Here is a 14,888-nt window from a genome sequence, read left to right as displayed (position 1 = left end):
GAATGGGCCGGGCCGGGCCGGGCCGGGCTGCTGGTGGACATGGCCGCTCTTGGCCAGAGAGCCTGAAGAGCACCTGTCAATCCGAGTAGACCAGGGGTCCTCCAGCTTGGGAGATTTGGCTGGACGACAACAACCACTCGCACCCTCCCCAGCCACTGTGACCTTCTGGCATTGCAGCTGAGGGTGATGGGAGCTTTGTGACCCCTTTGTGACTTCATCCTCTCTGTGGCATCATCACCACCAACTGTCCTCTCACCTGTCAGCTGCTCAGAGGCTTCTTGAGGGAGCAAAGAGGGTTGGTTGATGGCTTCCTCCTCTGCTGTTTCTGGAGCAGTCGCTTCTCTCACGGGGGGGGGGAGTGTTGGCGGGGGGGGGGGAGGATCTGGTGGAGCAACTGCTTCCCAAACGTCTCTGCTGATTCTCCAGTGCTGGTTAAAAGCTTCGAGGACACCAGCTGGCCTTTCCCTTTTGGGCGCCTTCCGCATCCTGCCAGGTGAGCCGTGATGATCACAAGGGGGCTTCTCTTCTCTTCTGTGCTGGGACCTGCTTCACCCAGTGGTGGTGAGTTCTGAGGGCAGCCCTGCCTTCCTTCTGTTCCCTGTGGAGGGGGGTTCTGTAACAGTCCCTTTATCTGCTTCTAGCTGGGCCCTTGCTAAGAGGGCCAAAAAGTACCTTGGAAAGTGGGGGCTCTTCTGTGGAGCAGGGGGAGAGGAATGGCCAGTTGCTCTCCCACTGCTAAAGCCAGTGTAGTGTAGTGGTTAGAATGCTGGACTAGGACCAGGGAGACCCGAGTTCAAATCCCCATTCAGCCATGAGACTTGCTGGGTGACTCTGGGCCAGTCACTTCTCTCTCAGCCTAACCTACTTCACAGGTTTGTTGTGAGGAGAAACTGAACTGTGTACACCACTCCTTGGAGAAAGAGCAGAATACAAATATAAAAAAATAAATCATGAAATGAATAGAAGAGAGCCCCCACTTGAAAAGGTGCCCTTTGGCCAAGTTAGTAGGGAGAAGTTGGCCCTTGGCGCTGATCCAACCGGGCTCCTCTCTCTCTCTCTCTCTCTCTCTCTCTCTCTCTCTCTCTCTCTCTCTCTCTCTCTCAATCTTCCATTCCCTTTGTGACCTCATCCTTTGTGGCATCACCAACTGTCCACCAAATTGTCAGATGCTCAGAGGCATCTTGAGTGAGCAAAGCAGGGTTGATGGCTTCCTCTGCTGTTCTCTCTCTCTCTCTCTCTCTCGGCTGCATCCTTCTGTCCTCTGCTTCTCTCTTCCAGGGTTAGCAGGAAGGTGATTCTCCAGGACACCAGCAACCAGCAGCCTCCTGGGCGCCTCCTGCCAGGTAAGGTGAGATGACCTTAAGGGGCTTCTCTTCAGTGCTGGGACCTCCTTCATCAAGAGGTAAGGCATTCCCTTTGGGGGTTTCTTTAACGTTTCCGCTTCTAGCTGGACCCCTCTTAAGTGGGCCCGGATGGAGGCACCTTGGAAAGTGGGGGCTCTTCTGTGGAGCAGGGGGAGAGGAATGGCCCCTACCCCTGCCCCCAGCACAGACCCCCCCCTCCCAGGATCTCCCTTGTGTCTTTTCTTGATCACGCGGCCCTTGGGAAGAGGGAACCATTTCAGGGTCCTCTTGTGCAGCACAGTTTGGGAATCCCCCCTGCCAACTGGGCCAAGAGGCCCCTTTCAAAGTGGAGCTTCTCTTCTCCTCTGCAGGGGGAGCAACTGTCCCTGTCCAGCCCAGCATCGCATCCCTCCCCTTAGCGGTTGCTGAGGTCTTTTCGTGCATGCACGTGCAGGAGATGCGTGAGCTGTTTTGTGACCGGGAACCATCTTCAAGCCGCCTCGTGGCACACACAGTTTGGGCTCCATCCCTGCTGCTTCATAAAGTAGAGGCTCTCTTCTATTCATCGGGCGAGGGAGGGGGAGCAACTGTCCCCTAAGCAACCCAGCCTGGCAGCCTTCTGGGGCTGCTGCTGCTCCGTTCTCTCTCCAGAGAGGCTTCGATCTTCTCATGCCTTTTGCAGTGCAGACCACTTGGCTGGAAAGCGGCATATCATCATCAGTGCTCGTCAGACCAGCTTTGTGGGGCTGTGAGGGTGCCTGGAAAATGTGACGAGGCCGCTGGGTCCCCCCTTGCCGCTGGTGTGTGCTGGGCTGGGAGGAAGGCGTCCGGTCTCAATGAGGTCTGTGGAGACGGTGCTGCTCAGGGGTCAGAGCATCACAGGGAGGGGCCTTTTCAAGCAACCAGAGGGGCACCTTCGGTTTCAGGGAAGCTGGCTTGAATGAGTGCTGAAGAATGCCAGGGAGGATCCTGCAGCTAGAAGCCCTAAAGGGAAAAGGAGTTGGAGAGGGTTCAGAAAAGCGAGAGACTGAAGGCCCAGTGGCAAGCCGTTCCCATGAGAAGGAAAGATGGGCGGCGTCTCCAGAAGCCTGTGTGGGTGCAGAGAAGAGGGCTCTCTGAGCCGCTGAGAAGCAAAAAGGACAGGAGGACCCTCGAACCCAGGAGCAAGAATCCAAATGAGGGCCTGGACCGGGAGGGATGGTGGAAAGGGCTTCTGCAGATACCAGCAGACTGCAAACCCCAGCACTGCTCTGCAGGAAGGCCGGAGCGACATCCCCCTCGGGGGCAATCCTACCCCTCTGGCTCTGGCCGTGGGCCTGACCTGATGCCCCCCCCCCCGGGAGTTAACTGTCCAGGCTCAGAAGCATCCCTGGAGGAGGAGGGGTGGTGGCAGCGCCCAGCCCCAGCAAGCCCCTCTCAACTGGGCTAAGTGATGAACAGGGCCCAGTCCCCGCCCCCCCCGATGCAGCTGCAGCTCCTCCTCTTACTCTGGGCCTGGAATCCTCTTCTGTCTCTTTCTTCACATGATCGCTGCATTCCTGGGCTTGCCTAATCCAAATAGATGCCTTACAAGCTGCTGGATTCAACTGCCGGATGGTTTGGGTTGTGTTCCGTTGTGGACGGATCAGTTCTGTGTGATAGAGGCATGCCCTTGTGGTCCTTCACTGCCGGAATGTGGCTTCTCTCCCAGGGACATCCGAGACTAGACAGGATGGCAGAAGCGAAAACAACCCGTGAGAAGAACACCTGAAGAGCCCCAGGGTTGAACTGAAGGCCTATAGACTGGAGGGGAACTGGCATGTTCTGTATTTGGGCAATAGGCGAGGCTATGGCATGGTCCGTGTCCGTCTGCCACCCCCCCGTCCGCATCTGTCCGTCTGTCTGCCCCCCTGTCTGTGTCTGCCCCCCCCCGTCCATCTGTCCGCCCCCATCGGTCCATCGGTCCACCACCCCCATCCGCCCCCCCATCAGCCTGCGGATGATGCCGCCATCCAAATCCCTGGCCGACCTCACTCTTTGGTTTAGAAGCAGGTGGGTCCCTTTGGGAGGAGGAGGAAGGCGCTGCTCGTCGCTCTTCAGAGCCAGTGTCCAAGTCCAAGGGGTCTCTCTCCAAAGAGGCCCAGGAGAATCCTTTGGCCACGGAGGAGGATTCACGGCATCCCCGGAGCCTTGGGGTGGTCCAAGCTCAGGGCCAAAAGGCTGCCAGCCCCAGAGCTCCCCCCCTGCTTCTCCCCATGGCTCTGAGAGCCTCCAGGGCTCAGTTTCCCGGAGGGTCTGAAAGGAGGCCTCCACGAGACCAGCTCTGCCTGGGAACCAGCCGTCGGCCAGGGAGGTGCTTGTGGGGCTCATCGGGGCCAGGATGTGCAACCCCTCCCTGGGAAGGAGTCTCCCAGTGGTGGTGGGAGGAGACCCTCCCTAGCCCCATGGCAGCTTGAGGATTGGCTGTCGGTAAAACAGCCCTGCAGGCTGGCTTACAAATACTAATTCCCAAGACTACTCACACTGCTAATGCTATTACAAGTCATCCCTGATAATACCACGATACTAAAATTAATAATACGGATAATACCACCCAACATTCTCAGCGGGGGGCCCTCATCCATGCTGCTCCCTTTCTCCCTCCATGGAGACCTTTTCCTGGAAAGGAGGCGATTTCTCCATCCTCCCCAAGAGGCTGGATGATGGATCCCCGTTGCTGGTGCAAGAGAAGGTGAGGGTGAGTGGAATCCTGCAACCCCCCAGGAGGAAGATCGAAGGGGGCAACTCCAGAGCGGAGTCACTCGGAAACGCGGAAGGTCTTAATGCTCCCTCTGCCAAGGACCTGCCGAGCTGCTGAACCTGGGTAAGCTGCAGTCTTCGTTCGTTCCAGGTCTCGCATTTTTGTCTTCGAATTCCCGAATGTCCTTGGATCTTCATTGATTTGTCTTCTAGATTTTCTGTTTCTAAACTACGCGTGCCTCTTATTTTTCTATATATTGTCCTTATTTCAATTGATCATTCCTTCTAGATTTTCTCTCTCCAAACCACCGTTCGTTAAAGCACCCCAGGAATACAGCTTGTTGGTCTCTCCCCGCTTCTGCCCTGGTCTCTCCCAGTCTCAGCAGAGATCTCCGGAGATCTTCTTCTCACTGGCCAAACCTCCTATTGCTGCCTGAAAGACCCCCTGAGCAGCCTCCTCCTTCCTATAGTGCCTTTGCAAGGTTCTGGCCTACTGCTGGGCCCACCGTTGCCAGGATCCTGACCTCTGCCTCTGCCTCGCTCTCCTGGTCTTTATTCTCTCTCTCCATCCTCCCAGCCAAGAAGAGACTCCCTCTGAGCGCACCACAAAGGAAGGACCCCATCTGGCACCAGCCTCTCCCGAGGAGGGGGGCCTCAGCCAGGTAACCCCCCAGCCAGACTAGGACCCATCCATCATCTCCCTTGCTGGGTGGCTGCTGGAACTGGGTGCCCCGTTCAGGGCAGGAAGAGCCTAGAGAGTAGGGATGTGCATTTCGTTTCGGGCACAGATTGTTCTGTGCCCGAAACAACGAATTTCGGGTGATTCGGAGCCGATCCGAATCACCCATGAGGACCTCCGAAATGTTCTGTGCCCGATCCGAATCACCCCAATTTCGTGGAAAAAAATTCGGGTGATTCGGACCTCCGTGGGCATGTCTGCAGCCTCCATTTTGTGGCTGCAGAATTGCCTTCTTCTTTTCCCTCCATTTTCATTCTGACAGCTCTTTGAATTTCCCGCCTTTTTTTCTCCATTGACTTCAATGCAAAAAAATTTTCCCATTCACCTCCATTGAAAATAAAAGTTCCTACCTGCAGAGGAAAATGACCAAATAAGGTTTGGATAGTAAATCACACCCTCCCATTGGCCAGGTACAGGTGGAGGTAGGGTCAAGGGTGGGGGTGATTTTTGGAGGGCTTTGCAGGAGGGTATTTAAGGGGCCACCAGTAGCCATTTTCTTCCTTTCTGCTGCCTTGCGTGGGAGAAGAGACACAAGAGAGAGATCTGCTGCCTTGCTTAGTAAGTCTTGCCTCCATTTTGATTTTGGATTTTTGTGGGTGCTGTTTTTCTGCATTTACGCCAGTGCTCTGCCTTGTTGGTTGGTTTTCTGCGTTATTTAAGCAATTTTTAAAATAAAGAGAGAAGAGGGTGGAATTTTTTTTTAAAGAAACCTCTGCCTTGCAGAGGTTTCCCACTGCTCATTTTTAAATCCTTGTTGGGGCTAGAAGAGGGGGAGAATTTTTTTTTTTTTTAAAGGAAACCTCTTCCTTTCAGGGGCAAACCACTTTTCAATTTTTAATCCATTTTTGGATTAAAAGAGGGTGAGATTTTTTTTTTTTTAAAAAGAAACCTCTGCCTTGCAGAGGCAAACCCTCTGCTCATTTTTTAATCCTTGTTGGGGCTAGAAGAGGGGGAGAATTTTTTTAAGGAAAGGAAACCTCTTCCTTGCAGAGCAAACCTCTTCCCATTTTTTAAAATCCTTTTTTGGATTAAAAGAGGGTGAGATTTTTTTAAAAAAAGAAACCTCTGCCTTGCAGAGGCAAACCCTCTGCTCATTTTTTAATCATTGTTGGGGCTAGAAGAGGGGGAGATTTTTTTAAAGGAAAGGATTGGAAACCTCTTCCTTGCAGAGCAAACCTCCTCTTCCCATTTTTTTAAATCCTTTTTTGTGAAGAGAAGAGGAATAGATTTTAGATTTTTAAAAAAAACATCTGACTGCCTGCAAGCATTGCCAGCCTGCAGCCCTTGGTGGGAAAGGAGGGGTTTTTTTTCTCCTTTTGAATCCCCCCACCCTATTTTTTGCCAAACCACTTTTTTGGGCAATTTTTTTCTGCGGAGAGTCACTGCTGCCTGTGCCTGCCTGCCTGCCTGCCTGCCTGCACTCCAGGCCCGCCTGTGTGACCAGCCACCAGACCAGACCCTCAGAGGTGGACGCCAGAGACCCTGCGTTGGAGAAGCCTACACCTGAGTGAGATTGGCCCAGCCATTTATATTTTACACACGCACACAACACACAGACACACGCACGTCACACACGGCGTTCTAATCTGTAGTGTTCCGTTCTTTAACTGTGCGTTTGGGGTTTATTAATTTTTCCCTGTTTTTAGGTTTTGGGGGTTTTCACTTTTCTCTATAAGTGTTGTGTGATAGTTGTAAGATTGGGTTTTAAATAAATAGTGTTTTAAATAAATAGGGTTTTAAATAACTAGGGTTTGTGTGTAACCTTCCCCGGTAGCTAGCTATTAGGAGGAGGTTCAACTGTAGAGTAGCAGTAGACTGTAAGAGTGGCCTGGCCTAGTAGTGCTGCAACTTTATATTTCTGTTGCTGCTTTTGTGTATTTTGCAGAAATATTTTTTAAGGGCCTAGTCTGCCCACAGTTACTTTTCCATCTTGTTTGCCTGTGTAATTGACACAGAGATAATTTTTTGAAACATTTTTGTAACTGTGTGTTACTTTCAGACCACAGAGAGAGTAACTTTCCCCTGTGGTGGAGTGCGTTCGATACATTAGTAACAACAGCACAAGTTACTTGCAACAAATAAATTCTCCAGTCTATTCCATTCAAAGTGACCAACAGTCAGAGAAAGATAATACAACTAAACTTACTTTCACTTCTACTGACTAAGTGCACTGCACACTGTGTGCGCAAGGCTCCAGCCTTAAATAACTCCTCCTGCACCTGTGCACAGCACAGCAGCTGAGCTAGTATCTTAATTTTTAATTTTTATATTTTTTTGTTGCACATCCTGCTTCTGTTGTATCGCGCATCAAGTAACTCCCACTGTCTCCCAGTCCCTCTGTGACTGACTGACTGTGTCGTGTGATACACATTCATTGCACGGCGTAAGCAACTTCTGACTGGGATCTTGCAGCAACAGCATTTGTGCCAACAACAACAAGCCTTAAGCAAGGAGGCATTGTAAAGTCACCGGCACCGCAGCACATCCACTGTTTTTCTGGCCCTCTAGTATACCTGCTGCCCCCTGAGACAACTACCTCTTCTTCACATTTTGAAATTTTTAAAAAAGATTTAAAAAGCAATGGTTGGGAGGACAGCAGGAAAAGGGAGGGCACAAGTAAGTGGGAGGCTTGTCTTCCCTACAGCTGGTCGTGGCAGGGGGCGGCAAGAGGGGCCTACTCCCCAAGTCACCCCCGGCCCTGCTTCGGCGCGCAGGCTTGACTTCTTCTCGGGTCAGCCTGGCCCTATGCCAGGGCCTGCGGCCAGGCAGGATTTAGGGGGGGGGGGCCTCCCAGATTGCCAGGGAAGAAGATCTTCCTGTGGCAGCTGAGGAGGTGGTGCTAGTGGAGGAGGTTGGGTTAGGGTTGGCAGTCCAGCCAGATCCACCTTGCGGACCCCCCAAACGGTCACTATGGGGGTTGGTGGGGGGCTCAGTCTGGCATCTGAGGGGGCTCAGGAGGAGGGAAGATCTTCTCCTGCCCCTGGGCCTTCCCATGCCAGCGCTGAGGGCATCGGTGGTGGTATGCCCGAGAAGGAACCAGCAAAAGTTCCACCAACAAAGCGACCTCGTGTCGCTGGGGAGTCTGGCAGTGTGGTCTGGGATCACTTTGAGCTTAGCTGTGTGCACCCACTGCAAGGCACTGGTCAGCAGAGGCAAGGACCCTATGCACTTCACAACCTCGGGGCTGTGGTCGCACATGCGTCAGCGCGCGGCACCCAGGTGTGGAGACCTCTTCTGGCACTGGCAGTAGGCCCGGTGCCTCACCTGGTAGCAGAAGCAGTAGTAGTGGCGGCAGCAGCAGCAGCAAGCGGCCAGCGGCTCCTGCCCACAGGCAGGAAAAGCTGACCGATCATCAGTGGGTGCAATCTCTTGGGAAGCGGTCTGATCGTCCAAAGCCTCATCTCGTGACTCGGGCCATTGGTGAGATGATCGCTCTTGATGACCAGCCGTTCTCCATTGTCGACAATGTCGGCTTCCGGCGTCTGCTCCAGCTGCTTTCTCCGGAGTACAAGATCCCCTCAAGGACCACTTTCAGCAGGAGGGTGGTCCCCTCCCTGTACCGTGCGTGCAGCTGGGCCAAACACCAGTGTGCATTTCACTGCAGATATCTGGACTAGCCGCAGTGGGCTGCACACTGCCTTCATGTCCCTGACAGCCCATTGGTGGGGGCATGGGGGTGAGGGGACATCTGGCGCTGCTGGTGCTGTATCCAGCTCCTCCCATGCATGCACGCCTTCTTGGGCAGTGTTGCATGTGGAGGCGATGGACACAGACAACACTTCAGATGAGTTGGCTGCCGTCATGGAGCGGCAGGTGGGGGCGTGGCTGGCCGGGGAGCCAACCCTCCGCCGGGGCTTCATGGTGACGGACAACGCAGCCAACATCACCAAGGCTGCTAGGCGGGTTTACGGTGTGAACATCGCTTGCGCTGCGCACACCTTGAACCTCGTAGTGAAGGGTGTGCTTGGCCTCAAGGAGGCGCCGAAGAAGGCCAAGGAGCACCAGCGTGTTCGGGGCTCTTCTAGTAGTTTAGGTCAGGATCCTGCTGCTCCCGTGGCCGCCCTGGTGGAGCGTTGCCGCCAGGTAGCGGGCCACTTCCACCGGAGTGAAAAGGCAAGGCGCCAGCTCAAGGCCAGACAGATCGAGCTGGGCCTGCCCGAACACCAAATCCCCCAGGATGTTCCTACCCGGTGGAACTCCACCTTTCTCTTGCTCCGGCGCATGCATGAGCAAGAGGGAGCACTCAACAGCCTGGGGACGCGTGGTTGCTTGGATCTGTGCAAGTCTCTCTATGATGACTGGCCGGTGATCCGCGAGCTGGTCTTAGTACTAGAGCCATTCTATTCTGCTACGAACGACTTGTGTACTCAGACCGCCACGCTGAGCCTGGCTTTGCCCACTGCTATTCTCCTGGAGAAGGCAATGAGCAATCTCCAGACCACTCTGACCACTGGGGTTGCGATTGCCCTGGCAGGTCGGTTGAGGACTGGGGTAGTTGAGCGGCTCAAGACACCATGGGCCGCATCTGCATGGCATGTCCTGGCATGCATTTGTGACCCAAGGATGAAGGGCAGCGCTGTGCCTCCTGGCGAGCTGCCCAGGTGGAGGGGCCTCCTGGTTGAACACGTGAAGCGTGAAGAGGAAAGGAGGCTAGGGATAGGATTGATTCATTCCCATACTCGTCATAGTAATAAAGGAGAGAGTGAGAGAAAAGTGAGAGTGTTAGGGTCATTTAGAGTTGAGAGTACTATATGTTGCATGAATGAATGAATCAATCTAGCACTCTGCTGCACCCAAGAAAACCCTCAGAAATTCACAAAAAATCAGCCCTTTGTCTGATCCCCCTGAAATTGGGGTGGCAGCCTACACCCATTAGGCACTACCACCCCACCCCACTCTTTTGGGGCAGATACACTTTCTGCCCCCCCATCTGCCCCAAAGACACAAAAACTTCAAAAAAATCACAAAAAATCAGCCCTTTGTCCCATCCCCCTGAAATTTGGGTGGTAGCCTACACCCATTAGGCACTACCACCCCACCCCACTCTTTTGGCTCCAGGGTCCTTTTTGCTGATCCGAATCGATTCGGATTCGGATTAAATCCGAATCCGAAACGAATCGGGGGTGATTCGGGTCAGCAAAATTCGGATACAGAACAGAACAAAGGTGATTCGGCTCAGGTCCCGAGCCGAATCACCAAAAACCCGAAATGCACACCCCTACTAGAGAGGGCAACCCCCAGCGGACCCCCATCTCCTTTCCAGAGCCTCAAGGAAAGGGTGGGGAAGAAAGGATAGTGGCAAACGCCTCCTGGGTTCAAGGCAGGGCCCCAATCCGGTGGCAGGGAGCAGGTGGGACTTGAGCCTGAGTTTGGAGCCGGGGGTGCTGCTGCTGCTGCTGCTGCTGCTGCCCCAAAGAAGGGGAGGCATTGCCCCACCGTGAACAACTGCATCACCCCAGGAGTGGAAGCCACACCGTGACCCACATCGATGGGGGTCCCAGTGAGGCAGCCAGAGCTCCATTAAAACTAGCTTCCGAAGCTGCAGCCCAAGGCTTCCCCCATTTCCTCTTGGTCCTGAGACTGGGCCCAAAACTGCTCCTTTAGTGGTGGGGCTGTGTCTACTCCCAGGAGGGTGCAAGGAACCCTCTTGGGCCCCACAGTGGACCGTGGGCTGCATCCTCAGCCCGTAGGGCCAACCAGGGGGGCAGAGAGCACGCCAATAAGAGCGCCCCCCCCGGTTGGCCTCCCGCAGGGACACCTCGGCATCCGCTGACCCGCCCAGGCGACAGTGTGGGATCAGCCGGCCGCCATTCGGGGCCGAGTAGGAATTTTTCCCGTCCACCCCGATTGGCCGGGAGGTGGATGGTTTTTCGCCTACTCTGCACTGTCCCACTGGGAGGGACTTTTGGCCGGGCCCGGCTTAGGAGCGGTGCCACTAAATAGTGTAGCCCCTTGGTCACCATGGCAGGTAGGGGCGGTGGTTGGGGGGGGTCCAGTCTCTTGCCCCCCCCAGCCAGGGGTGGCAGCTGCACGGAGGCTTTGCCCCAGTGCAGGCCTCTGCTCAAGTGCATTAATAAAGTTGTGGCCCTAGTTGGAACCCACTTCCGGTGTCCTGTCTCTTATTTCTGGGTGTGGGGCAAAGGAACATCCTGTCTGAACTCTGGCAAGGTCTACTCGAGTGGCATTGGGTGCAAACTAGAGCAGAGAAGCTGTGCAGATGATGGTGGTGGTGCCTGCAGAGAATGTCCGGGATGGTGTCGCACAGGGCTGCACAACGTCTGGCTTCCAGCTCTGGTGGTTGGAATTCCACTCCCATCATCCCAGCATATGGACTACTGTGTCTGGGGCTGATGGGCATTGTAATCCAGTAACAGCAGGCAGGCCGGAGTTGTTCAGCCCTGGTGTGGCCGATTCCTGCTCTGAGCGGGGTGGTGGACTAGAAGGCCTCCAAGGACCCTTGCAGCTAGAAATCTATTAATGCAGCAAGAACTCTTGGGAGGGGGGGTCCTGGTTCATAAAACAGAGGGAGGTCTGACCCCCACGGTATTTTAAAAAACCTTGCCATGGCCCTCCTGGAGCCAGGAACCGGTTCCCCTCCATGGCCTGGCCTGGCAGCGCCAGGGTATCAGAGGGAGTCTTTCCCAGGCCTGCCTGGAGATGCTGCCAGGGACGGAACCTGCCAAGCAGATGCTCTGCCACTGGCCTGTAGTCCTTCCTCGGTCACCGGACGATGGGGGGTCCCATTGAGGCAGCCAGAGGCCTTAAAAACAGGGCAAGAGGGGAGGAGGGTGCATGCAAGGGGGGCTGCAGGATGGTGCCCATGGGGCACAGAGACTTTAGTTTCCAAATTCATTTTTTATTAATTTTAACAATAGCAATATTGTCATTCATTACAAATACACACATAAAAGATGGCCTTCCCGCTCACATTTCTTCGTGAATCATCAACTATAAAATTTACCCTTGCTATAATAATAATTCAAAACATAAGTTCAAGCCCTTACAAACATAATTAAACTAACCAACCTGCGATTTATACTAAATTTCAAACCCTGCTGTCAAGTCCATAGTAGGGAAGTAATTTTTTAAATACAACAAAAATGGTTTCCAATCTTCTTTAAAACATTCCAAGTTTTGATCTCTTAATAGTGCTGTAAGTTTTGCCATCTCCGCATATTCCAAAATTTTTAGGGGCACAGAGACTTTGAGCCACCATGGTCCCCACCCCTGCCTCTCCATGCCATGAAAAGCTGCACCTGCTGAATGTCTGCCTCCTTCCGCTGTCCAAGGCACAGATCCTCAGGGAGGGAACCGACGGGGTCAGCCCTGTCAGAATTGCGGCCTCAGCAGCCCAAGGCGCCTTGCTTTCTATACCAGGATGTCTCCTTTGTGCTGACTGTCAACAACTTATTGGATCCACAAGATACACTTGCCAGAAGCTGCCTAAAACGAGACGGGGGTAGGTGGGGGGGGGAGCCTCCCTGTTAATTGAGACATTTGCTTTAAAGCCGCCCAGGGCCGCCAGTGTTTGCTGGCATTATGATTAGTGCTTGTTATCTCCTCTGCTTGGCCCGTCTCCTCCTCGTCCTTCCATTAGTGGAGCTCATTTCCTCCGTCAAGGAGGAAAAGCAAACCCCGGGGCTACACAGCACTGTTGGCTTCAAACTGGGGTGGTGGTGGTGGGGGCAACCTATTGTCTCCAGTTTGGACTTTTAGGTCAAATTTAAGAAGGATGAAATATTCCGTGGCAAAAATGTCTTGACTGTAGCAATAGTCACATTTTCTTCCTGCCCTGTTGGGTGTTATTGCTTTGCTTGGCACCATTTCACCACCCCTGGCTGCTTCCCCTTTCTGCTTCACGGATGGGCTGGGATCACTCATACGATACTATACGATACGACACGACACGACACGACACGGTGAATACTTACCTGATGGGCTGGGATCACTCATGTGGCAAGAGAGGGATCACCGAATGAAACGGGTGACGTCATGACACTTGGCAGGTTCTCACACTCCTAAATAGGGTAGGACAAACATCCTGCCTGCCGGGGGTCAGGACCAGTGGTCCCTCTGATTTCCCCCCCATCTCAGTGTGGAATGAATTTTGTTTCGGGCCGCAGGATCGAGGCAGTGTGTGCGCACCACGTGCATTCAGAGTGGGGCCCTCCTGATTCAACGGGAGCGGGATCTAAAATCAACTAGGCAGACATCCAAAAACTTGTGAGCGCACACACATGCACACGCCTTAGAGCAGGGGTGGGGAACCTTGGCCCTCCAACTGTTTTTGTACTACAACTCCCATAATCCCCAGCCACAGAGGCCAATAGCTAGGGATTATGGGAACTGTAGGCCAACATCTGCAGGAGGGCCAAGGTTCCCCACCCCTGCCTTAGAGGGAGCAGTGTTCAGGACCTGTGCACACGCCCAATATTTGATCCTGTGTGAAGAGGGACAACCTTGTCAGGAGGAGGAGGAGGAGGAAGTGATCCTGGGGAATGCCCAATCTGGGCAGGGGGGGAGGGGCTTTACCTGCGGCCTCATTCAACAGCTAGCTCCAAATGCCGGGTAGGGCAGTGCCCCCCTATCCAGCACAAGCCTCCCAAACCATCACGTCCACTGCCTCTTTCCTTGGGTTTCACTCACACACTGTCCAATATGGGAAGTGTGCCCTCTTGGGCAGGGGGAGTGTGATGCTGCTTCAGGACACGAGAAGCTGCCTGCCTAGGAGGTGGCAGAGGTTTCTTCCCATGACAATAACATCCCCTGAGGCTGGAGGCCAGAGCTCCCTGGACCAGTCACCGGAAGGATCCCACGCTGCCAGGGATCACGCGGTGGTGGGATGGCGCTACAAAGCCCGTCCGATTTGGAAGGCAATCAGAAGTGAGCGCACTGCAAAGGGATAGCCAAAGATATTTTGCAAGGAATGAGAAACCATCATCATCCCCAAAGGGGAAATGTTTTTAAGGCCACTGAAAGGGTTAGCAAAACGGGGATGAGGATGAGGATAAAATAACAAAATATAAAGATTTTCAAATCGAAATTGAAAGGTTGTGGCAGAAGAAGACCAAAATTATCCCAGTAGTAATTGGCGCCCTGGGTGCAATTCCAAAACACCCTGAAGAGCACCTCAGTACCATAGGGGTCATGGAAATTACCATCGGTCAATTACAAAAAGCAGCTTTAATGGGAACAGCTTACATTTTGTGAAGATATTTGTAGCAACAACAACAATATTGACCATAAAATTCTGGCATCCCAGGTCCTTGGGAAGGACTCGATGTCTGGATAAAACAAACCAGTCAATAACACCTGCCTGACTGTGTAAACAAGAAATAATCCTCATAATTCAGCCTAACCTACTGGACAGGCTACCCTACCATCCTTACCTGAACTGCTTCACACTTTATAAGCAGCAGCAACACACACACATGCATCATCTCTTCATTCGGCTCCATCCTGGAGAGCACAAGAGAGATGGGACAGGGCCTGGTCCGGTGGTCCCCTGAGGTGAGTGGCTGGGACAAGGTGAGTGCCAAAGGCCAGGTATTTGTAGGTGGCTTGGCCCATCCACAGGGGCGTAGCAAGGTTGGAGGGGGCCCAGAGACAAGATTTTAAAACGGGCCCTTCACTGATATACGCACACAAACACACTTCACAATATGTATAGTGCACTCACACCCCCATCCCCATTATGAATACGGTGAATATCTAGTTCACATTGAATCTAGTTTTTCCCCTCTCTGCTCCTGCCGATCTCCAAGAGACTCAACATAATTCATAGGGGGTGCAACATGGGCGGGCGGGGAGTCATGTGACGTGCCTCTGGGAGGGCCCTCGAGGCAGTGGGGCCCCGAGACGAGTTATGCCCCTGTCCGTCCAGGGGTTTGGGTAAAGTTGTGCCCTCGAGTGGGGGTCGACTCCTGGCTCCCACAGGGCCCCGTGGTTGTCTTTGGTAGAACGCAGGAGGGGTTTCCCATGGCCGCCTCCCGCACAGTCTGAGATGATGATGCCTTTCAGCCTCTTCCCATATCACCACTGCTGCCGCCTGATAGAGGTGTTTTCCCTCGTCTGGGGAACATATCAGT

At 53.6% G+C, this 14,888-nt stretch overlaps 1 protein-coding gene across 2 annotated transcripts; it reads left to right on the top strand.

Annotated features, from left to right (window-relative positions):
- The first annotated feature begins 368 nt into the window (after positions 1-368).
- Positions 369-10,901, top strand: LOC128338240 (zinc finger BED domain-containing protein 4-like). 2 transcript variants are annotated; one of them, XM_053280430.1, is made up of 2 exons: positions 369-493; positions 1,279-10,901. In XM_053280430.1, the coding sequence occupies exon 2, from the start codon at positions 8,239-8,241 to the stop codon at positions 9,568-9,570; it is 1,332 nt and encodes a 443-aa protein (XP_053136405.1). In that variant the 5' UTR covers positions 369-493; positions 1,279-8,238; the 3' UTR covers positions 9,571-10,901. The 2 variants fall into 2 exon arrangements, with proteins under 2 accessions (XP_053136405.1, XP_053136406.1); XM_053280431.1 differs by having other exon boundaries at positions 384-561.
- Positions 10,902-14,888: the final 3,987 nt, after the last annotated feature.

The sequence above is a fragment of the Hemicordylus capensis genome, chromosome 15, assembly GCF_027244095.1.
Source record: "Hemicordylus capensis ecotype Gifberg chromosome 15, rHemCap1.1.pri, whole genome shotgun sequence".
NCBI lineage: Eukaryota > Metazoa > Chordata > Lepidosauria > Squamata > Cordylidae > Hemicordylus > Hemicordylus capensis.
Note: the sequence above shows the minus strand (reverse complement) of the source record. Positions and strands in the feature narration are given on the sequence as shown.